Source organism: Vicugna pacos, chromosome 31, assembly GCF_048564905.1.
Source record: "Vicugna pacos chromosome 31, VicPac4, whole genome shotgun sequence".
NCBI lineage: Eukaryota > Metazoa > Chordata > Mammalia > Artiodactyla > Camelidae > Vicugna > Vicugna pacos.
The window spans coordinates 17,308,713-17,331,843 of record NC_133017.1 but is presented as its reverse complement, the minus strand read 5'-3'; the positions used below and the strand labels follow the sequence as shown (position 1 = coordinate 17,331,843).

The window sequence follows — 23,131 nt, the reverse complement described above, 5'->3', positions numbered from 1 at the left end:
CCCACATTGTTCACTGTAATAGGCAGCCCCAAATAACCTCTGTCTTTGAAGCTGCCACCACCTTCTGGCTTTAATGAGGACCTCTGTTTATTTCCCTCAATAAAGGGAGGGGGTGGGTACTGCAGGGCGGTTTCATCTGATCTGAGTCTGGGAGGGTCCCAAACAATCATCTCCGCCCCGTTGGACCACACACCTGAGTGCTGGAGGCAGACGGCGCCAGACAAAGGGGACTGCCGTCTTCTGCAAGATCAGATGGGATCCCATTTCTAAGAAAGGGAGGGGGGATGGCAGGAGGGATGAAGGAGCTAATTCAAGTTAGATGTTACGATGACCTAGCACAGTTTCTCCAAGTCCTCCTAGAGATATTTTGTACTTTTGTAACTTCCCTGCAATAGTTGTTATTCTCAATCCCTATCTATTTCTCAAGTTACTCTGCATAAAAATTCTTAAAAACAATCAGGGGCTTGTGTGCTTGTATTTCAGCAGTAGGAAAGGGGTTCTGGCTGGTGTGCCTATTATTTTGCAGCAGGGCTGAGGGATGGAGAGAGAAAGCCAGGTGGGAGGGAAGATGAGGGCTGGCTGGTCACCACAACCCAGGAGGAACAGAAGAACCAGGGGGCCCCCGGAGAAAAGAGGGTCCTGTGGCTGGTGGAGGATGCCTGTACTCTGGCCCAACACAGAGCAGTGCGTGGATTGGAAGAAATGCTGTCTCAGTGCAGAGAGACTCAACACAACAGCAGGCTTGGGGTTCAGCCTAAACTGGGGCCAAAATATGCCCCCCCTCCAACAGAGTGGCCCTGGACCCCTCTCAGAAAGACTCCCAACTCCTCTCCTGGCGTTTTGTCAGAGGATATAAATCATCTGATGATGTGTTTGCAACGTGGAAGCCAGGGCTCAACAATTTCCATTTGTAAATCATTACTCTCTCCAGGCCGTTAGAGCCACCTCCGGCCCATCCCTGGTCCTCCTTGCTGTGCTGAACTGGTCACCGCTCGGGGTAGGGATGGAGAAGTTTAATACCCACCTGTCTCACTTCCCCAGCTCCCACCACCAATTGACTTGGAAGGGCCATCCGAGTGTCTGGTTTGGAAGACAGATAGACTAAGATCTCAGCCCATGCCACCTGTACTGGCTTGGCTGGAACTGTCCCTGCAGCCTCCAGGCTCAGGAGCCTCCAGGAGGCAGAGCAGGCTGAGCCACAGACGGATATGAGAGACGATGGACCTCAGATCCACTGAACCCTCAACACCCAGTAAGGCCTGGAACCAACAGTTGTCAGGGACAGAGCTTGGCTGGGAAATTGTGGCCAATGATGGTATAGCTAATCATGTGACCGGAATGGCACCCATCAATGAGTTGTTCAAAAACACAGATTTACCAAGCGTCAGCCTCAGAGCAGGGTCTGTAATTCTTCTCTGGATCCCACAGGCCCTGGCATATAGCAGATACTCAGTTCACATGGCTGTTTGTAGATAAAGGAGACTAATAAACTGAACACAGATTTGCTGGGCCCTCCAAGCCATTGCTTCGGCTTTTGTAATAACCATGTATTCTGGTTTCTGTATTTGATGCTTTGACATCTTGGGGTCTTGCGGGCTTTGGAGAGACTGCCCCCCAACCCCAGGGCTGGCCAGTTCTAAAGACAATAAAGGACTGCTTGTAAGCAAGCCTTTGAATGCAAATCAACCAGGCCAGAGCCCACAACCGCTTCTTTTATCTGGCTTTCACATTCTGGGCCACCTGCCATCTGCCCTCATCACCCCAGGGCCAGGTACCAGACAACTAGGGACACCCCTGTGCCCCAGGGCCTGCTGAAATGACTCAAGCTATGAAACCCCAATTCTGCTTCCCCTGCCTCACCCATTCCCTCCCCAGGAAACCACAATAAAGACCCTTGCCCACGTTTTCCCCTTACTCCTGTGCTCCTGGGCGACACTGGTGCCTTCCCGTGTGTCCCACCCTGTGCTGTGGCACGATGCCTCCCTCCTGTTAGGACCTGGGAGTAACAAACTCTTTTCAATGGCAGTCATCTTCTGCTTAATGTAAGTGAATATTAAGAAAACCTATATTTTGAAATTGCTTGGGCACTCCAACAATGGGATGCAACAGAGGAACGGCTGCCTCTCCCCAAGCACCTACTCTCGTTGAGCACTTAGATATACTTGTTCTAAGCATGAAAATAACCATGAAGATAAGTTTTATGACTCCCATTTTGTAGCCAGTAAAGATGAGCCTCAGAGAGGTGAAGTGGTTGCCCAAAGCAAACGGCAGATCTGGGATTTTTTTAGCCTCACAGAAAGATGTGAGGTCTGGAGATGGGGTACAGGGGGGCTTAATGGGGAAGTCAGAGGAAGAAGGGCAGTTCTTGCATTCATTCAGCAACCATCTCTTGAGCAAGATGCAGTGGCTAAGACTTTCAGACTCCACCTCCACTGCCCTTTCAGTCCCGCCATGAAACAGGCAGCTCCCTTTCTTTCAGGCCCAATGAGGCCAGCATCCTGGAGGGGAAGGCTGCATTAGGCCCACCCCACCCCGGGGAGAACCCCAGGGCTGTTTGCTCTATCTCTGCTTTACCCCAAGACAGGATCTGCAGCCAGGGAGCACGGGATAGGAACCATCCTCCTCTTCACCACACAGCTCACCTTTGTATCCAGGTGTGGTTCTGTTTCAGGGTTTCCTTTGGTGATGGAGTTTGCCCCTCCAAGAAAGGTTCATTGTCTCCTAAAATCTAGGACCTAAACTAGTTACAAATAACTTCGAGGCTTTGAAAGCTAATCTAGAAACAGAGTGGCGAGAACAACCATTTTTATATTCCTGATTACAGAACAGAACGCCTTTACCAGCAGGGCTGTTTGCAGAGGGCAGGGAAAGGACACAGACAACGAGCCAGGGGGCCCGGGCACTGCCTTGGAGGCGCCTGAAGCAGGCAGGCTGTTCTCACTTCCACCTTTCCCACCTCTGGTCCATCAGCACCCTTCAGTGCCCCCCACGTAAACCTACATGTGAAAGGCAGCTCCCCCTGGACACCCTGGAAATGCTCAGAATACTTCAGATGTCACATTCACATTTTAATAGACGCCCTTAGGTCAGGGTTGGGGGATCACCGAAGCTCTAGAGAGAAGAAACGAACCCCTAACTTTGGAAGAGCATACTGAGGTCCAAAGGGGTCTGGAGAACCCAGAGGCCAAGATAGAACTCATCGGACAAAGGGGGCAGACATACTTTGAAGAGTGAAGAGCGCTCTGTGAACCCACATGCCGGGAGCACACTGCAGCCAAACGGCTCCTGCACCCTTCAGACAGGGAGCTTGTCCCCAGCCTCCCCCGCCCCATCACCCACTGTAATCTGCCCCTCCAGACCTGACTGCTGCCATCTGCCCCCTTCGGCTCTCTGGCACATCCTATCTTCCAAGTCCCTTCTCCATCATTTAGATTCCTCGTGCTTCCCCAGGTGACCCTGGGGATGGAAGCTAACCCACCCCGAGTGCCAGCCCCTCCCTGCAGCCTCCTCTCTTAACAGGGCTTCCTAAAGACAAGGCCTCTTCTGCCCGCTCTGAACATCTTGGGTTATCTTGACTTGAACTCAATCTCAAGCCACATAGCAGGCAGGGGGAAGGCACGAGGGAGCAGGTGGGCTTCGGAACACTGTGCAGAAGGCTGGACCATCACTGTCCCCCATCCGCTCTGTGGCTGGGCCTTATGGTAACCAGCCGTCTGCGTCTGCAGGGCAGGGGGCAGGCAGGCCCTACCTTGCTGGGCCCCCTCTTCAAGGCTCTGTTTCTATCTTCCCAATCCTACTGCTGAACTCTGCATGTGGAGGTTGATTCCAGGCCAGAAGCCGCAGGAGGCGGAAGGGAGGGGGCACTGGAGAGGGCGGGAATTTCTCTGACCTGATGTCCGTAGAGGTTAGTGTCCCAGGCTTCCCTCAGAAGCCACTTAAGGCCCTGTGGTTGTGCTCCTGTCCAAACCTATTCACATTTATATCTATTTCCTGCCAGTACCACCTCTTAGAGTAATTCATTCCATCTGTCTCCTGCTTCAGAGCCACTTTTTCCCACGGCCCCACCCCAGCCTCGTCATCGCCCAGGGTGTCTCCACCTCTGAAACCGCGAACTCCAAGAATCCGCTCTCCGAGCCCCTCCCGCCGCCGCCAGCCTGGTTCTTGAAGGCACAGGGTCTCCAGGGACTGGAACCGCAGTGAACAGGGGGAGGTTCAAGGCCCTGCCTCTGACCAGCTGGGTGACCTTGGGTAACTGGCTTCACCTGGAACTTCACCTTCCCATTGACAAACTGGGAATAATAATAATACATTCTGAGGTTTACCGGGGATGATTTGTTGAAGTGCTGAGCACAGCCTGCCTGTGCCGTGTGCTCCATCAAGGCGTGCTGTTGTCTCAGGACCACTTGTCACCACTGCTACTAGACACGCACCACCCGCCCACCACCTCCCCTGGCCTCCCCGATCTCCCTGCCTCCACAAGAGCCAAATCAGTGTCCAGAGCTCCTGGCGCCCCAGGACAAGGCCCACCTCCCCTGGCCCCCACACCACTGTCAGAGTTGTGGAGTGGGCGTTTGGACTCTGCGTGCTCCTGGCAAGACCCCATCACGAATGCTGTCTTGCCAGGAGTTCTGCCTGAGTCCAGCACCACCAACCTCACTGAGTCCTCAGTCCTGGCTTTTATCAGCCCCACAGAAGCCCCAGGGCTCCCCATCACCCACTGTAACCCCCCAGACAACCTTGTTAATCCTCCTTGGACCTGGTTTCCCTCCCCAGCTACTGAAACCTTCTCACTGTGGCCTCGGACCTCCCAGCCAGTCATCCAAAAAGATGATTTCCTCAACCTCTGCTCCAATGTTTCCTTTACTTTCTTGTTCTAGCAGAAGCCTGCTTCCCTTGTCTTCTCGAGTGTGAATTTCTCTCTCCTAGGCTCAGGCAGCCAGCCTAGGGGTGCGATGGATGGTTTTCTTTGCTCCTCATTGCTACTTCCAGAACCTTCCCTCCCCAGCTCTCACACGTCTCCTCGTTGCTAAGGGACGCCTGCTCCCCTCCCGTCTCTGGGCTCACTGTCCAGCTCTCTCTCCAGCTCCAGTTCTCGCTCTGCCTGCCCCTCCCTGCTTCCCGGAGGTCACGTCCACCCTGACGCACTTGAAATGTGGCCAAAAAATGAGATAGGCTCAAAATGCAAACTACACACAAGTGAAAATGTGTCAGTATCACCATCAATTTTACAGTGATTACATATCAAATGGATAACACTTGGGATATACTGGATTAAATAAAATGTAGTCCTGTATTTAAATTCATTTCATCTGTGTCTCTTTACCTTTTGGTGCGGCTACTAGAAAATGTAACATTGCACACGTGGCTGGCTCACATTACAGTTCGATTGGCTTTACCAATAATTGAAACCCTTTCTCAGTCCCAATTTCACATGTCTGAGGTGATCTTTTCCGTCCTCCCGGTGCCCTCCCTCCAGAATACTGACTCAGCACTCCCTGACCTCACCAGGACCTACAAAGCATGGACCCCAGTGCCTTTCCACCACTTCTCCCATCTCCAATCCATCCTTCCCTTCTCGTCAGACTCCCATTCCCTGGCCCCTCTCCCCAGATGCTGAAACCTCACTGATTTACGTCAGCCACTGTCTCCCCACGCCCTCCCCTCCATGCCCTCCCCTCCTTCGTCCCTCAAATGAGCTGATACTTGTAAAACGCTCAGAACAGTGCCTGGCCCAGCAGAGCTCGACCAGTGAGCACTCATTTCCCCCCACACCTGAGCTCCATGCTGCTTCCTGTGGCCTCGAAAACCTTGCCCGGCCCCTCTAACAGGCACACTGCTGCCTCTCCAGCACCTGTCACTACAGGGCAGACTGCGGGATTCTGCCTCTAACTGCACTTCCATTAGAAAATTAATCACATTATAATGCAGGGTCTGTTTACCCGTCTGTGTCTTCAGGGGACTTTATGCCCCTTGAGGACAGGAACCAAGTCCCTTTATCTCTGTTAGCACCAGCAGCAACCGTAAAGCGGTGCCACTTTTGGATGAATGAGGTCACAGTTCCTTGTGTCGTAAACTCATCTCTCCCAGCCCTCCTTCATCCTGGCACATCCTGACTTAGTGAACAAGCATGTGTTCAGTCATTCAGTGAGCAGAGGCGCCTCCCACGGGCAAGACACAGGCTGGGCACTGGGGACGTTTGGATGAATCCAAGGCACATGGTGTTTGGTCTCAAGGAGAGCACACAACTCAGGGTACGTGTGAAGGGACAGGCTGACAGGGGCTGGGGGGGGGGCCGGGCCATTAGCCCAGGAAAGATGCGGAAGGAAGCCAGGGCTTCTAGACTCATGCGGGGCCTCAGTCATGCTGCTTGTTATCTGATACCAGGAATCACCACAGACAAACCTGGAATGAGGTGGGAACCAGCTCACTGTCCCAGAGACCAAAAACAGCCTATGGAGGAACAGGAATGCCGTGGGTGGGCCGCGGGGTGGACCCAGGCAGACCAAAGGGCTGCAATGACCCTCACTCTAAGATCTAACGTTTATGAGCGCTCAGTGTATACCCGGCACTGCGGCCCTTAATGTGGGATATCTCATGTAGCCCTGGCAACAGCCCTGAGTCAGGGGCCACTATTATCTCATTTTCTAGAGAAGGGAGGGCTGAGGCTAGGGACTCTGTGGGGCTTATACAGCCTGAAAGCTGCAGAGTCAGACTCAGAGCCTGGCCCTGAGTGTGCTCCCCGACCCCTGGCAGTGCCACCCTCGCCATGGAGAAGGCGAGACAGTTCCAGTGTTAAGTGTGGCCCCGGGTGCCTGGGGCGAGTGAGGCTGTGTGCAGTCTGCACTAAATGCCAGCCTCCACCCAGGGACAGTGTAACTCAACCCTCAGCTCCCTCCTCTGACAGCAAACCTCAAGGACCTACCACCTCTGATGGGGGTGGGGGAAGGGCAGGCACACCTGCGCAGAGCCAGGTACCCTCGGGACCGAAAATATTTCTTACAGATTCTACCATTCAGGGAATAGGACTAAAAGAACTTGCTTGATTTCTTCGAGTACCCAGGTTTCATGGGGAAGCCCAGCAGCCAAAACTCTGCATTCTTTCACAGAAGGTGAGAACCAGCCTTAAAACACTGTCCAGGCGAGGGTCTCTGAGACGTGGAGTGGGTGCTCCCGGGGGGACCCTACTCAATAGCTGCCCGTGCCCCCTAGCCTCCCCCTGTCCTTGTGGTGCACTACGAGCGTACAGTGGGTAGACTGAGTCCGAGGGACTTTTCTAGGGTTACATCACCCTGTTCTCCCACAGGTCCCGCGAAGTGAGTGACGTTATTCCCATTTTGCAGATGAGGATGCTGGGGATTCGAGGGTCAGGGCCCCAGAGAAAGAGACGCCCCGGTCACATAAGAAACTTCACAGGGTCTAATAAAGGGAATATGTGCCAAGGTGTGACCAGGGTGTAAGATGCCACAGGTGCCGGAGAAGCTGTAACCACCCCAGGCCCCCAGAGCCCGGGGGGCAGCAGTTACCAAGTCTAAAAGGAGAAAACTCTTGATTGGAGGGTGGCTTACAAGTGGCTGCGACCTCCGGTGGAAGGACACAGCAGAGCAGGAGCTGGGGAATAAATACCCCGACTCCCCATCTTCACCGGCTCCCCACAGGCAGAGGGCCTGAGGGACGGCATGGGACCGGAGAGGCAACAGAAGACACCTCACACCAAGCCCAGACCTGCCGAAGTTCAACGTCCAGGCTCTCAGCACCTCCCAGGGCTGTTTCCTCTCTCATGCAGGGAAGGTCCCTGGGGCCAGAGAGACCCAGGACCCTACCTGGCTCTCTGCCCACAGTGAACCGAGCTGTTACCTAGCAGGGCCGAGAGCCCCTGCGCCCCCAGCACCGCAGGAGTTAACATCTCTGCTCCCCTGCTCTGGTGCCTGATTCTCCAACCTGTAGAGGGCGGGGACCCTCTGTGAGGCCCAGCCAGACCCTCCCAGGAAATCCACTCCTACCCTTGGGCCACTGCCCGGCAGCCCTCCACTCCACCAGAGGAACCGGAGAGATTTGATTGATGAGAAAGTGGATGTGGGGGTTCCCCGAGGAGAATAATTTCATTTTATAGGGCAGGAATGCAGGAATGGGGAGCTCAGGCCCTCAGCTCGGCAAGCAGGCTGGCTGCAGGCGTCCGGGCGTGGCCAGGAGCATGTGCAACTCATTACCTCCGTGAGCCTCCCATCTGGGCCGCGGGATGACGCGAGGAGCGTGGTGGAGGCCCGAGGCCACGGGGTGAGCATGGCTGCAGTATTTTTCTGACACTAACACCTCTCTCTGGCCCGCTGAAGGGGCCGTGGAGGAGCCAGGCCCAGCCAAACACCGTCCCCGCCCAGCACTCCGCCTCCTGGAGCCAGACTGGAGAGGCTCCAGCTGTCCCGGTGGCGGGAAGAGAAAGGCAGGCCCAGGGAGGTGGGGGAGGGGAAGGAGGCCCAGGGGTGGGGGAGGGGTTGCAGGCCCAGCTGGCCCCTGTTTGGGTTTCTGCTCAAAGGGAGGTGTCAGTGGGCATCGCGGTCAGAGGGCGCTTGGCTAGAGGACCTTGGAGGTCACATTCTGCAGTGAGCCCACCCATGAATTCCAGTGACACGGGAGGAACACGTGCTATCCCACTGGAGACCCGGCCGTGACGACGACCTGGCGCCTTCCCACCCACAGTGGGGCTGCAGCGAAGATGCTGGCAGCTCAGACCCAGGAAGGAGGCAGGGTGCTGAGGTGACCCAGCCGGAGGTCCTGAGGACAGAGAGATCCCGAAGGCGTCACCATAGAGGAGGGGAGCCAGGGAGAGAGACTGGAAGGATGTGGAGGCACCACGTGGGAGAGTGGCCTGTTGCGGAGGGGACCAGGGAACCGAAGCTCAGAATAGCCCCCAGCTCCCTTCTCAGCCAGTGCGTGAATGGAAGGGAAGGGATGGAGGCAGGGCAGGAGGACAGAAGACAGGAGGCAAGGAGAGGAGAGGTGGAAGCATTTACCTGTGCATGACTGTAAGTAACGTGTTTACACCTCAGGGTCTTAAAAGTCCCACCTGCACTAACACCTGAGTCATAGCTGAATATCTGGCCTGCAGTTCTGCCACTTTGCTTCCCCTGATCCCAGTATCTCCAGGACCGAGAGCGGGTACCACCTCTCCTCCCATCTCCCTGCTTTCAAGGGGAAAATCCTGGGAGGGGCTTGGAGCCCCAGATGACACTGACTTAATTTCCCCAAGGCCCCAGGGCTGGCGGGGTCTCCCTCCCTTTCCCCACTTCTCCCTGCCCCCTTTTCCCCACCAACCTCCAGAAATGAGGACCAAAGCAGCAAAGTGCTGGGGAAGCGGATCCGTCTGGCTTGAATTTCCCCAAGTAGGAGCTCACCATTTCCCTCTTAGAAATGAAAGGGGAGGGGGAAAAAATCAAACCAGAAAGCCAGGAGCTTTTAGGTGGTGGTTTCATCTCAACACTTTGGTCTTTCTGGGGTCCTCATTCCCCTACCCTGTGTCTAGCATCCAGGAATGAAGTGTGGAGGAGGACCGGACAATTTGGAAATCAGATTTAGAACATCTTTGTTTTGCCACCTTGAGATTTCAAGGACCCCTGTGTTTGTTCATTCAACAGATCCTTATGCGCCAGGCTGGGAAGCACCAATTCACAGAACAGAGAGGCTTGTCCTTGTCCAGCCTGTGTTCTTCCCATGAGGAACAGACAGAAAATGACAAACATAATAAATAAGAAAGCGACATAGTGTGTGGAGGGGCGAGGACTATAGGAAAAAGGGAAAAGAGTAGCAGGGAAGGGGGCCTGGGTGTGCAGGGGGTACAAGAAGCCCTGACAGGGAGGTGAGATTTGAGCAAAGGCTGGAAGGAGATAAGAGAGGAGCCAGGAGGGTCTGGACACAGCGTCTGTCAAGAAAGCATCCTTCTGGGGAGCAGAGGCCCCAGAGAGTGGGAGGGCATGCCAGCAGGCCCGCTGTGAAGGTCAGAGCCTCCTCGGTCGTGGTCAGTGCCTAGGATTTTACTCCCACCTGGGCTTTGCGAGACTGGTCCCACCCAGGTGGGACCACACCTCAAATACAACAATCAAGTCTGCTTTTGTGCAGAGAATTTTAGGACCGGACTGGACCTCAGAGACACCCCCTCTGCCCCAAAATAGCACTGAGATGGAGACACTGAGGCCCAGAGAGGGGAGGGGCTGTGCCCTGGTCAGGTCACACACAGCCCACATCTTCCAAACTCTGCTGTCCATATTTTATGGGGTGCCAGCTTCAGGTGGCCCCTGAGGACACTTGCTGGACTCCTAAAATTGCCCTCTGACCAGATCTCCCCAGGACTGGGGGCTCTGAAAGCACAGTAGCTGGGGGTAATGTTATTTTCAGTCCTTCCGGTCCAAAGGGTCTTTTTTTAAATCTTGGATTCAGAAAAGGGGATGAGGTCAAGGGAATGGGGAATGATGACCCAATGACACCCCCCAGGCCTCTCCCAACCCCCCGGGGCTCCCCTGCCCTTCCCCCACTGGCACTGCTGGCTGGCCCTGGTGGTCCTCCAGTTACCCCTCTGTGCTGTACCCCAGTTCTTTCTTGCCAAAGTAGGCCTCTTTACAGTGGGGAAAGAGAGTGGATCAAGGATGTGAAAGCCAGCGTGGCCTTTGCTGATGTGCTGATGGGGCCGTGCTGAGCCCCGGCTAATGACCTGGATTCCCGGGGGTCTTCCTCTCTTCCCAGGTGTCATTTTTTTTGGTTTTTTTTTTTCCTTTTGGGGGAGGGTAGGTAATTAGGTTTTGTTTTATTTTATTTTATTTTATTTTATTTTATTTTTTAATGGAGGTACTGGGGATTGAACCTAGGACCTCGTGCATGCTAAGCATACGCTCTGTCACTAAGCTATGTCCTCCTACTCCTAGGTGTCACTAACCTGACAGAAACACTTGTCTGGCTCAGTGCAGCTCAGCCAGTAAAACCTCTCCCCACCCACCTCTTCTCTTATAAAATTGTATTCCGTCTTTAAGGCCTTTTACCAGAAAGGCTTCACCCTGCTTGACTTCAATAATCACACATGTTTTTACTTACTTTACATGATGAGTAACTGTCCCCATGCCAGTTCCTTCCACTGGGATCAGAAGCCCTTGTAGGGCAAGGATGGTTTAATTTCCCTCCGGAGCATCTCTGGCACCTAACCCATAGCTTGACACATTCTGCATCCTCAAAATGTGTTTGAGAATCCAGAGGAAGTGCTCTGATGGTGAGTAGTTACCAAACCTCCTGTTTCCTCTCCCTGCTGGGACTGTCCCCACCCTCTGCCTTTCTGAGCCACCCAGCCTCCCTTCCTATACTCAGCACCTTGTGGGAAGAAAGACGAGGTTGGAGGAGGGAGAGGCATTTCTAATTTTGAGCAATTTACAAGACAAAGGTAGCTAGCAGCGTGGAGCACAATGAAACATGGTGCTCGAGAAAACAGGTGAATAAAGGCATCTAGGATGGTTAATTTTATGCATCAGCTTGATTGGTCATGGGTTACCCAGGTAAAACCTCATTTCTGGGTGTGTCTGTGAGAATGTTTCTGGATGCGATTAGCATTTGAATTGGTGAACTCAGTAGACCAGACTGCCCTCCTCCATGTGGGTGGGCCGTGTCTAATCAGTTGAAGGCAGAAAAGGCGGAGGAATTCACTTTTTGCTTCCTGCCTGCCTGCTGGAGCTGGGACATCTCATCTCATTTTCTCCAGCTCTCAGACTGTGGTTTACACCATTGGCTCCTCTGGTTCTCAGGGCTTCACCTACTAAGTGTTGAGCTCTGTGCTAGATGCACAGGAGTCGTCTATGGCAAGGTGCCCTGAGGTTCTCTGGAAGAAGTTGCACCAGTTGACTCTCCAGCATGTTAGCAAATGACCAGCCCCCACAGATGCAGTGCCATCTGGGTCACTGGGGTGCTCCATGACCCAGGCGGGCCTCAGACCTGGGGGAGGATGTGTACCCTGGAGAGATGCGTTCCCTCCTTGCAAACGCTTCAGGAAGTGGATTGGATGGTCCTCACCTGAAAGGGTCTGGGCTCCTCGGTTCATATGCTTTTTGCCTGACCCCAGCCTCATTCAGAGGGGAGGATGGCAGAGAGGGAAGCGGGCTGCCCTAGGAGGCAGGAGACTCAGTGCTGGGGCCTGTCTGTGACTGATGAGCTGCATCATGCTCAATGCTTTTCTCAGCCTCCCCTAGTTCACCTGTAAAACGGGTCTCACCTGGCTGGTCTCACAGGTGCATTAGATGCATGCACGAGTAAACACACCTTCCTGAGAGTGAAGTTCAACCTATGCAGTGTTAGGAGTGGGATCAGCAGCACCCTGGGGCCAGGCGAAGGTTGGGTGGAGGGAGCAGGGCCGAGCATGTTCCCAAGACCCCGCCCGAGGCACTCACCCTCCTCACACAGGTTCAGCTTGGACAGGCTCCTGCCATCGAAGGGCTCCTCGAAGATGGAGCTGGAGTCACGGTCGCTCACGGTGTGCAGGTACATGGCTTTGTTCTCCATGGCGTCCTGAGGCAGTGAGCGAGGAGCAGAGGGAGGGTGCAGGGGAGAGAGAGACAGTAAGCTGGAGGTAGAGACGGAAATGAACGCGCAGAGCAAGGTGCCCACCCGGTGACCCGGACCCTAAATGCTGGGACCCTCCCTCATCAACAGGCGTCATCCACCAGGTCCTCAGGACCCTGATGCCCCTTCCCCAGCTTCCTTGGCTTGGGGAGGCCAAGGCTCTTTGGACCTTTCTGATCGTGCAATCCACCCCCTTCCTTTCACAGCTCTGGGTGGTGCTGGAGCCCTGCGCTGGGGCTGGGGGCCAGGCAGGCACCAAGAGCCGTGCCAGGAAGAATTGATCCTTCTGATCTAAGTGGAGTAGCTGCAAGCTTCCGTGCCTCGGACACATCAGAGAGACGGGCTTCTGCTCTGTGTTGGAAATGCGGGGAAACGAGACACCAAATGGGGTACAGAGACCATCAGCCAACATAGCGGAGACCAGAGCTGCTCCGAAACCCAGCCTGGCCAGGGGAGCTGGGTTCAGGGGACCATAGCAGGGATTCACCCCCATGGGAGCCTGAGGAGCAGGCAGTCTTGGTGGGGTCCCCCAGACCCTGAGGCCTGGGCAGCCTTAGACCGGGGCAGGGCTCCGGGGTCCAGATGGCCTCCTGAGGCTGGATTGCTGAGGCTCTGGGTGGACCCCGTGGAGGTCCAGGAACGCACCCATCAACAAGGGGAAACACTATGCTGTGTGAAGTAAACCATCCCCGCTTCCACGATGTGCACAACGATCCCATTTTGTGCTATCGACACACGTCCCGAGGACGTGACTGGAGAGATGACAGGCGGAGCTGTTCTGGGTTTCTCTGCAGGAGACGAGAATTACGAGCCTCTGGTGGGGATTGCAGGGATTTTGTGCTTATTTTTGTTTGCTGGATTTTCTGGGTTTTCTCCGATACGTTCGCATTCTTTGTGTAATAAGAAGAATTCACTTGCCCGGCCAGATCGCAAAGTATTTATTTACACAAAGTACTTGATACGCTTTTCCCACGTATCCACTTGGTGATTTTACACACGGTCCTCTGCTTTCAGCTCAGTTCCAGCCATCGGTTTGTGCTGCCCTTAGGTGCTGATGCTCTTTGACTCTCTGGATATTGAACCCCCAAATCCGCTTTTAAAAAGTGAATTATTTAGAAGTTAAAAGCTCCCAGGAGGATGTATGGGTCCCAGGCCCAGCATGGAGTCATCTCAACCCTGAGGCCCAGAGCACCAGGCCAGGTGTCTACCGCCAGGAAGAGAGGGCAGGGCCTGGCAGGTGGCAATGCTGACCCAAGGGAGCCGCCCAGCAGTGCTTCTTCAGAGGGAGGTGGGAGAGGAGGCATCCGCCCCGCTCCAATAAACAGGGACAGTGAAGGAGGAGGGTGGCCAGATCCCTCTGCCGGGCACAGCAAAGACCAATCCCCTATTTCCACAATTTAACTTTTGTCTCCAGAGACCTCTGGGCTCAGGGCTGAGAGGAGGCCTGAATGACCCGGGAGGGACGGACGGAGCTTCTGCTCCTGGCTCGTCTAGTAATGGGATGCCACACGCCCTGCACACGTGTTCACGCACGTGCACACACACGGGCACGCACAGTGAGGGTGTTCCCAGACCCTGGGGGCCTTTCCTCCAGCCTGTGGGAGGTGGGCAGAGGGGAGCTCACAGCTCTGCCAGCATCTCTCTTCCCTGCCGCAGGGGTTCCCGGAACCCCGAGACGGCTCCCAGCCCAGCTCCTCCAGGCTGCAGTCATGTCCAGTTTGCGAGTCTCACGATACTGGCCCTCCATCCAAGTCCTCCACCCAGGGAGGACCTCTAGGTGGGGCCCTGGGCAGCTCCACTGCTGCTAAGCTTCGGGGGACCCTCCCTCATTTCACAAGCACTCAGTGCGGCACCCCTCCCTCTGGCCTCAGTCCTGGGGAGCTGTGAAGCAGGAGGCCAGTGTCTCTTCTGAGAGATCTCTCTGCCAAAGACAACAGCAGCTGCCGCCCAGGGCCCATGTGGATGCTGCGTGCCGGGGGTGGAGGTGCGGAGCCAGGCTTGGACCAGTTTCCCCATCTGCCTTTGTACCTTTCCTCTGCCCATCAGCCCTTGGACCAGAGCTGGAATGCGAGCTGTTATCTGGAATGTGTCTGTAGGGACAGCCCCTCCCTCGCCCCCTCCCCACCCCTCAGCTGGTGGAGCAGGAGCCCTGGGAGCCTGCTGGGGAGAGGGGCTGGGCTAAGCAGGAGGCCAGATGTGAGTGCGATGAGATTGGAAATGCTTAGCCAACTCTGCTAATGTTTGTTACTTGGGAATGAAACCTAAGAATGTTCTGTCTGCCCCAGGTTTTATTTTGGGCTGTTTTTCTTTCTTGGGGAATGGGGGGCAGGAATTTGGACCCTCTGATCATTGGTCTTACAGCCTTTGGGAAAAGTTTGCACGACTAACTGCTGAGTGTGATGATGGAGCAACGCCCACCCCCCAACTCCCCACCCCTCCACACAAATGCCTGGACCTCCTTGCCTCCCACGTGCGCTGTGAGGGGGCAGGTGGCATCTGTCATTCCCATTCTACCGATAAGCCAACCGAGGCCCAGAGAAGCAGGAATTGATCGATATCAGAGGGGTGATCCCACCCTGGGGCACTGGCTCAGCCTGAGTTTGCTTCGTCAAGGAAGCATGTATCAGTCCCTTTTGGTGGCCACCTTTAGGGACCAAGACGAGGCAGTGAAGAAGGTCAGGTGGGACCCCTGGAGCCAAGAGAGCTGGAAGGAAGGAGACCAGGGCCACAGAAACATAGGCAGGGTGTGGACACCCAAGGGACCTGTGGGGAGTGGAGGCTCAGAGGACATGGGTCCTATCCTGACACCACCACTTACCCCTGGGGAACTTTGCCCAATCAGCCTCAGGCCATCCCCTCTGTGCTGGGGAGGACACATCTGCCAGCCATTCGGTCCTGGCGAGCCTCGTGTGGAATAGAGCACGTGGGAGGGCTGTGCGAGCTGGTGGTGGAGTCCGGTGAGAACCAGCAACCCCCAGCATCTTCCGATCCAGCCAAGCAGCCAGGTACGGGGGACTCCGGGTTCCTGAGTCCTCCCTCGCACTTTGCCAGTCCCAGCAACAGTGCTGCTTGGATCGCTTCGCGAAAGGCAACCGTGACTGCAGACCCTAGCTGGGAGCTGGACCCTGACTGTCCAAGCCCCCTCTGGGTAGCAGCACGACTCAGTCGGGTCTCCCGCTGAGGGGTGGCCTGAGCCTCGCTGCTGTAGACACGGTGTCTCTGGGGTTCCAGCTTCTAACGCTACAGGGCGTGTAGCTCATCAAAACCAAATTAAAAAATCACCATGAAAGTGGCCCTCTCTGGAGAGAGAATTGCTAAGTAGGTTTTAAGCCCTTTCCTCCTCTGACTGTACTTGGTTAATCTAAATCATAACCCAGAGCTGGAGAGGCGCAGATGTTTTATAAATAAGCTCTTCCTTCATACATTCCACCACTGGGCACACGTGCGCACGCATGCACACACACACCCTGCACACGTAGAGGGACTGCGACCTGTGCCATCTGCTCCCTGAATAGGCTCTTGAGCTGTGACACGAGCCAGGCAGAATTGCCACCAGGGCAATAGCTTCCTCCAGCACCCAGAGGCAGGCTCACATGGCCAGCCCAGGCGGCTGGGTGAGGGCCCAGCAGATCCGCGAAGGCTGACAGCTAGGACCTCCCCACCCAGCGCCTAGCACCCCGCTCCATGTCCTGAGGATACCCAAAGCCGGTGCCCGTGTCTCCGGGCCACCTTCAGGAAGCCATGCCCAGGTGCTAGGACAGAGTTAGCGCTGAGACTCACCTGAGTGCCTCCAATTAGGCTGCAGAGAGGCTCAGTTCCTGGCGTTCGCCATGGTGGCTGGAGGGCTAGCTGCTGCCACTGACCCGAGACCCAGGCAGCCCCTCAGAGCTTGTCCCCACTGCCAGCCAAGTCCGGATGGAGTCATACAGAAAGAGGCGGTATGGTGCCCGGTGTCTCGGGGGTGACTTCTCCAGGAGGATCAGATCAGGAGGCAAGATGCAAGCTTGTGCCCCAATGGGAGTCCCTGTCTTGGTACCTCACCTCGGTCAGCCTTGGGCAGCGCTCGGAAGATGTTCTATGGAGGTCCCAGCAGCTCCGCTAGACTGAGCAGTGATCGGCCGCTGCTCCGCCGGGCGGGCTTTATAAAGTTGTCGGAGCAACAGCGGAGGCTCCCCTGGGGCCTGGAACGCGTCCCCCCTCTAGTGGACAATGTCAGCATTACAGCCCCGCGCAGGAGCGCCCGCTGGGTCCAGAGGCGGGAAGTCAGCCTTGGACTTGGGATTCCAGCCGCCTGTTCTAAAGGCCTTCCCTGCTCAAGGTACTTTTTGGAAGCTTCTAGGGGAATGGCAGCTAGTCCTGGCTTATGAGCCATGCCAGAAACCGAGTCTTGTAAGTGTATTTATAGAACAGAATTGGCATTACTCAGTTCATTGACTCAACTTGGCTTCGAATTACTTTCTGTGATTTCCTGAAGTCGCATCCACCCGCAAAGGACACAGATTGCCCACACTGGGCAACTCAGAAAAGGGCTCTGTGAGTGCTGAAGGAACATCCCAAGGTCACGTTCAATGCAACTTAGTAAGGAAGCCAGCATTTATGGAGTACTGTCCTCCCACAAGAGCCGGGATTCAGGGGTGAGTGAGAAGACCCTGCTGTCCTCAGTGGGTCGTGATCTAGGCTGAAGGTGGGCTTGGGCACAAATAACTGTAAATCTCATGTAAGCGTAAGCATGACCGATGCTGTGTGAAAAAGGAGATCTCACCAAACTGTTAAGGGGGTCATGACCTTCAGATTGGGGTGGTGATGGGAGAACTCATCAGGGAAACTTCAAACACAGTCTGAGCCACTGCGCACAGTTTACGCGTCCACCCCCCACCCCGATCCCCCCACTGCTGGGACAGAGCTCTGAAGGTGGCATTCATGAGCACACTCCTGTTTATGGGTTACAGGTTCCGCCTCAACACTTGAGGGTCAGGCCTCATACATGACACTAGTTTGCCAAGGCTCAGCTCTCTGACCACCGTGCAGCCACCAAGCCACAGCTGAGTCAGAAATGCCTTAGTCATTCTCAGTGCCTCACCTCCTGACCGTCCCTGGGAGGCAGCTACCAGATGACGCTCCAAGGCTCCATTTTACAGCAGGGAAAAACAGTAATTACATAATAATGATGGTGACAATCATAATAATTGGAGGAGGGGGAGGGGAAAGGAAGGAAAACGAGGGGGAAGATGTGAGAAAAAAACGCTTTATAGTATGTACCCTGTGCTAGGCAATTCCAAATGCTTTCCATATGTTAACTCATTTAACCTTGACAACAACCCTGAGAGGCAGGTGCTGTTACATTCCCACTTGATGGAGACGGAGGGACTAAGGAATTTGTCCCAGGTCAAGCAGCCTGTAAGTGGCAGAGCTGGATTCCGCTTCAGGCAGGGTGACTGTAGAGTTTGTGCCCCAGCCCCTTCCCCAAACTGCCTCTGGTGAAAAGGAGTGTTTTTGCTTTTTTTAGTCACCCATCAATTTATCAATATTCCTAGGAATGTAATTCATCTTAAAACTAGCAGGAAATGTGCTCAAAATGTTATGGCCAGGGACCTCATTGCAAAACCGGAAGTATTAGCAATAAATGCAGTAGTTGGTGAGACCCTGGTGCTGTCCCACTTTACGTAACACAGAGCATTTTTCTTAGCACTCCTACACTGGTGTGCCCTGCCCTAGGGGAAGGGAAGGATGGGAGCCCAAATGCAGACCAGACAACTGGCTGAGCCTCTCCTCAACATTGGTGATTGATGACGCGGACGTGGAGGGGTCTAGTTTTCTGCCCGTGAGACCCACGAGTAGATATAGAACTATTAAACTGTAACAGTGCAGGACGAATGAAATTTATCCTTTTAAATTCAGTAGCTTCAGGCAAGAGGACATGTCTTTCTCTCTCGTTTCTGATTGATTTCGCTTCTTATTGTGATAACATTTGTCCATGTTGGTGTGTATAGTAGTAGTTCATTCTTCTTTTCTTTTGGCTGGGTAGTATTCCATTATATGCATATAGTGCAATTTGTGTATTCATTCTCCTTTTTTAAATTAAAGTATACTCAATTTACAATGTTGTGTTAATTTCTAGTCTACAGCATAGTGACTCAGTTATATATATATATATTCTTTTTCATAATTTTTTTCTTTGTAGGTTATTACAAGCTATTGAATATAGTTCCCTGTGCTGTACAGTAGGACCTTGATCTTTATCTATTTTATATATAGTAGTGTGTATCTGCAAATCCCAGATTCCCAATTTATGCATTCTCCTTATGGTAGGCATTTGGGTTATTTCCCATCTTTTTCTATTATGAATAAAGCTGCTCAGACATTTGATAACAAAGTATAGGAATGACTTGGGAGGCATGTTTTCTAGTGGTTGAGGGTCCTTCCGGCATCTCATAGCTCAGAGGAACTTCTTGTGACCTGAAATCAGCATGGTCCCCAAAATGGTTTGCTTCCGTTCAACCACGGAAGGCGTTTGTAAGAGATACCCCCTCCCACCTGAGATGGTACTATGAAACTGTGATTGCATTGAAGGAGATTGGGATCAACTTCTGAAGAAGCTGCGTCTGTGGATATGGAGGCCAGTGAGGCGCATCAGTGTGCTCAAGCGCTTCCTGCTTTCTTTGAATGATCTCATTTGATTGTCCCAACTCTCTAGAGCAGAGGTTGGGGAGGGAGTTATCACCCTCAGTTTTCATAAGAAGAAATCGAGCGATGCTGAAACCAAAGGACACAATGCTGGGCTGTTGGAAACAACCTCCACCACTGTCCTCTACCTCCGGGGCCTCTACATCTGCGAGGGATTGCTTCCATACATTCGGTTATTCATTCAACAAACATCTGGTGGGGATCTTTCATGCAAAGTATTTCAGATATTTTTACAAACATGAATTGGGCCCAGCCCCTGTCCTTCAGGATTTACTTTGACTGTTCCATCTACCTGGAATGGTTCCCCCAGATGTTTCAAGGTGAACTCTTGCCTCCTTCCAGTCTTTTCTCAAATGTCTCCTTCTCAGTGGAGCTGACCGTGATGATCTTGTTTAAAATTTCTCTCCTTCTCCAACCTTCCTGATTCTCCTTACCCTGCTCCACTTTTGGTCTTTTTAAAATCACTCTGATTGACTTAACTCACCACGTTTGCCGATGATGACTGACATACTGTTGATGGTCTGCAGTACATGCACTCTGTGAAGGCAGCTCACTCACGTGTCCCAGCTGCCGAGACCCGTGCCTGGCACACAGTGGGTGCTCCACTGATACATGTTGTGTGAAGATCTGGGGAAAGTGTTGTAGACGCAGGGAGCGGGCAGACTCGAAGGCCCCAGGATGGAAGCAAAGTGGACCTGCTCGAGGGGCAGGCATGAGGCCCGTGTGGCTAACTGGAGAGAGCGAGGAGGGGGAGCTGGACCATTCTGAGCATAGTGGGAAGCCCAGGCCACTGCTCCTCTCCTCGCATCCTCTTTTCCCAGGGAGTGCAGAGGTCCTGTATCATATATTTAGGGTTTTTTTTAAACATACATCTTCACCATGATTTGCTATTTTTTTTATTAAAGTATAGTTGATTTACAATGTTGTGTTAGTCTCATGTGTACAGCAGGTGATTCCATTGTGTGTGTGTGTGTGTGTGTATACACAGATTCTTTTCCATTATAGGTTAATACAAGGTATTGACTATAGTTCCCTGTGCTATGCAGTAGGACCTTGTTGTTTATCTATTTTATAATCTATTTCATATATAGTAATGTGTATCTGTTAATCCCAAACTCTTAATTTTTTTATTGAAGTATAGTCAATTTACAAGTGATTCAGTCATATATATATACACACACACAAATTCTTTTTCATTATAGGTTATTACAAGATATTGATATAGTTCTCTGTGCTCTACATTAAGACCTTGTTGTTTATCTATTTTATATATAGTAGTTAACAGTTGGACTTAACTGATATTTTTTAGAACATTACATCCAAAAAACCCAGAATATACACATTTTTATTTTTACAGTTTAAAAAATTTAATTGTGCTCAAATACATACAACATAAAAATACACCATCTTGACTATTTTTAAGTGTCCAGTCGGTAGTTAAGTATATTCACAGAGTCATACAACCAGTCTCCAGAACTCTTTTCATCGTGCAAAACCAAAACTCTGTACCCATCGAACAGTAAGCCCTGCTCGCTTCCCGCTGCCCCGGAACCCTCAATCTCTTTTCTGTCTCTATAAATGTGACTATCCACGTATCTTGCTACTCCTTCATTTGTGGCCTGCTCTACAAAAATACATTCTTTATAATGTTTACATTTAGTCTTTTCTTCTTCATTTGTTTTAAGCCTGATTCATGGGATATACAAATATTAAAAAAAAACAATTTTCATCTGTGGTTCACAAACCAGTGTTTATCTTCTTCTGTAGCTGTTCAGCTTCATGGGAATGTCCTGGCGAAAATCACGTCATCTCTCAAAAGCCAGAATTTAGATTTGCTGTTTTGAAAAAGTAACTCTTGTTTAATCAGACGGTGAATTTCGTCGCTCTATTTAGGTCTTGTTCAGGGGAGTTTTGGTAAGAAGTTACTGTACACACGTGAGATAATGTGGGAATTCGGCTTTTGTGGTTTTCTGCAGTTTTGTTTGATCAATAATATAAATGCTTTCTGGCTTGTCATCTTATTGTTTATCTCAATCTTAACTGAACTCCATCAGCTGTCTCCAGCCACTAGCCCCACAGGTCCTGCCCATGGGAGCTATGTCAGCAGAGAGGAGGTGGACCCGAGGAAAGGGGCTTTTGAATCAGAACAGCCCGGGCCTCTGGGAGCGTCTCCATCTGATTGGCTTTAAGTCATTCCTAGTGACTTATTACCTCCTCCACAACTTTCTGCATCCACCCCTCTCCTCCAGATAATTATGTATACTTTGTTAGGAAAAATACAATAATCCTGTTCAAAAAATGACAGGCACTGTAAGGCTGAATTAGGACAAAGCTGTAGGCTCGTAGCATCGAGTCCAGACCATAATCTGAGCATTCCTACTTGCATGTCCTTGGGCAAAGCACTAAAGTCCTTCATCTCAGTATCCTCATTGGACGTAAAGATGATAACCCCTTATGACGGGGCCCTTGTGAGAATCAGATGGGATATGACAGTGACTGTGAGCCCACTAGTTTCAAGAGATGTTCCTAGGAGCCCCTTGAAAAAGGGTTCTCTGGTCAAAGCAAAAATGTCCCTTCATTGCAGGACTTATCAGAGCCTTTAAGATGCTATTGCACGTGGCACCTCTTCAAGACGGGGATGGAGAATTAAGGCTTCTGCATTTTTAAGTGTACTTAGAGAAAAGGGCTCATGTTCCACAGCACACACTGAAGGAAATGCTCAACTGAGGTAGTAAAAAGACTTTGTTTATAATTTAAACAAAAACAAACTTTAGAAAATTGAGAGGCTCATCCCTCTGACTGCCAAACAGTAGAAGATGTCTCATGCTACCAGAGTGTGGGGAGGAGACATTCATTCTGTGAGGACAATAAGACAGTCCCATCTGTCACCTTCCTGAGAGAGGGGCCGTGTGCCATTTGTCATTGCCTCCCCAGCCTTCAGGACAGCCCCTTAAGTGTCCGTGAGCTGGATGCCCAAAGCATGGGTTCCACTTCCTTGCTCCCAGCCAGTGGCTGCCCGCTGCCACCAGCTTATCCTCTCCAGCTTGTTTTCTTCCACCTTGACCCCACTTCGGCCAGTCCCTTCTCACCCCTCCCCACCCCACCCCTACTGCGTGCCCGCCACCGCTGACTCCCCAGACCTTCCAACACAGCCTACCCTGCAGGACCAGCCCAGGCCCTGCCCCTTGCCTGAAGCCTCCTCCTCCACCCACCAGGGCCTCCTCTTCTCTCAATGGCTCTTGTGCTCAGGGGCCGCCCCACCCACTCAGGTGCCTGAACAAAGTGCAGTAGGTTGCTCTGAGCTCACGGAGGTCAGAGTTTGCGTGCTGTATTCTGTAGGTCCCCACCCGCTGCAGCATCCAGCCCAGTGATCAGCCCAGAGCAGGTGGTAAATCAACACTTACTCATTGGTGACCTGCCCGTAAACCTCAGAGATGCCTTGTAGAGGGAAGGCTGGATTCCAAGGCAGGACACCCAGCCTTGCCTCCCAGCTCCACCCTCCCAAGCCCTGTGGGTCTGGGCGAGTCACAGAACCTCTTTAAATCTTGCTTTCCTTATCTGTCACACTGGGTTACTTCTCCCGGCCTTCCCCTCTCAAGGGTTACTGCGAGGGAGGGGGATGTTAAAAACAGAATGCCTCTCCCAAATGTTAGCCATTGTTATTATTTTGCAGAGTTGACAGCCCTGGACAGACGGAGTATTAATTGTGATGTGGTTCTTTCTCTAGTGTCCAGCTGCTGACAGCTGGCGCTGAGTCTGAGACAGAGGGGGCAAGGGCCTCCGCCTCGTGGAATTCCCTGCTCTGCATCCAACATGGAATCCACCCAACCATCTGCCTGGTCCCCTTGCACCCCGCTCATTT

General features: G+C 52.7%; 1 protein-coding gene and 1 long non-coding RNA gene across 2 annotated transcripts in view; one reads left to right on the top strand and one right to left on the bottom strand.

The window, feature by feature from the left end:
* SCARA5 (scavenger receptor class A member 5) overlaps positions 1-16,711 on the bottom strand; it is a 98,496-nt gene extending 81,785 nt beyond the window's left edge. The window contains exons 1-2 of the mRNA XM_072952550.1: positions 16,366-16,711; positions 12,414-12,531 (exon numbers count right to left, since the gene is read on the bottom strand). Coding sequence (XP_072808651.1) covers positions 12,414-12,525 — 112 coding nt within the window. The 5' untranslated portion in view covers positions 12,526-12,531; positions 16,366-16,711. The remainder of the gene's footprint in view (positions 1-12,413; positions 12,532-16,365) is intronic.
* On the top strand, positions 6,148-13,457 carry LOC140690661 (uncharacterized). Its single transcript, XR_012065931.1, has 3 exons — positions 6,148-6,251; positions 12,427-12,504; positions 12,792-13,457. It is a non-coding gene; the product is annotated as an uncharacterized lncRNA (long non-coding RNA).
* Positions 16,712-23,131: the final 6,420 nt, after the last annotated feature.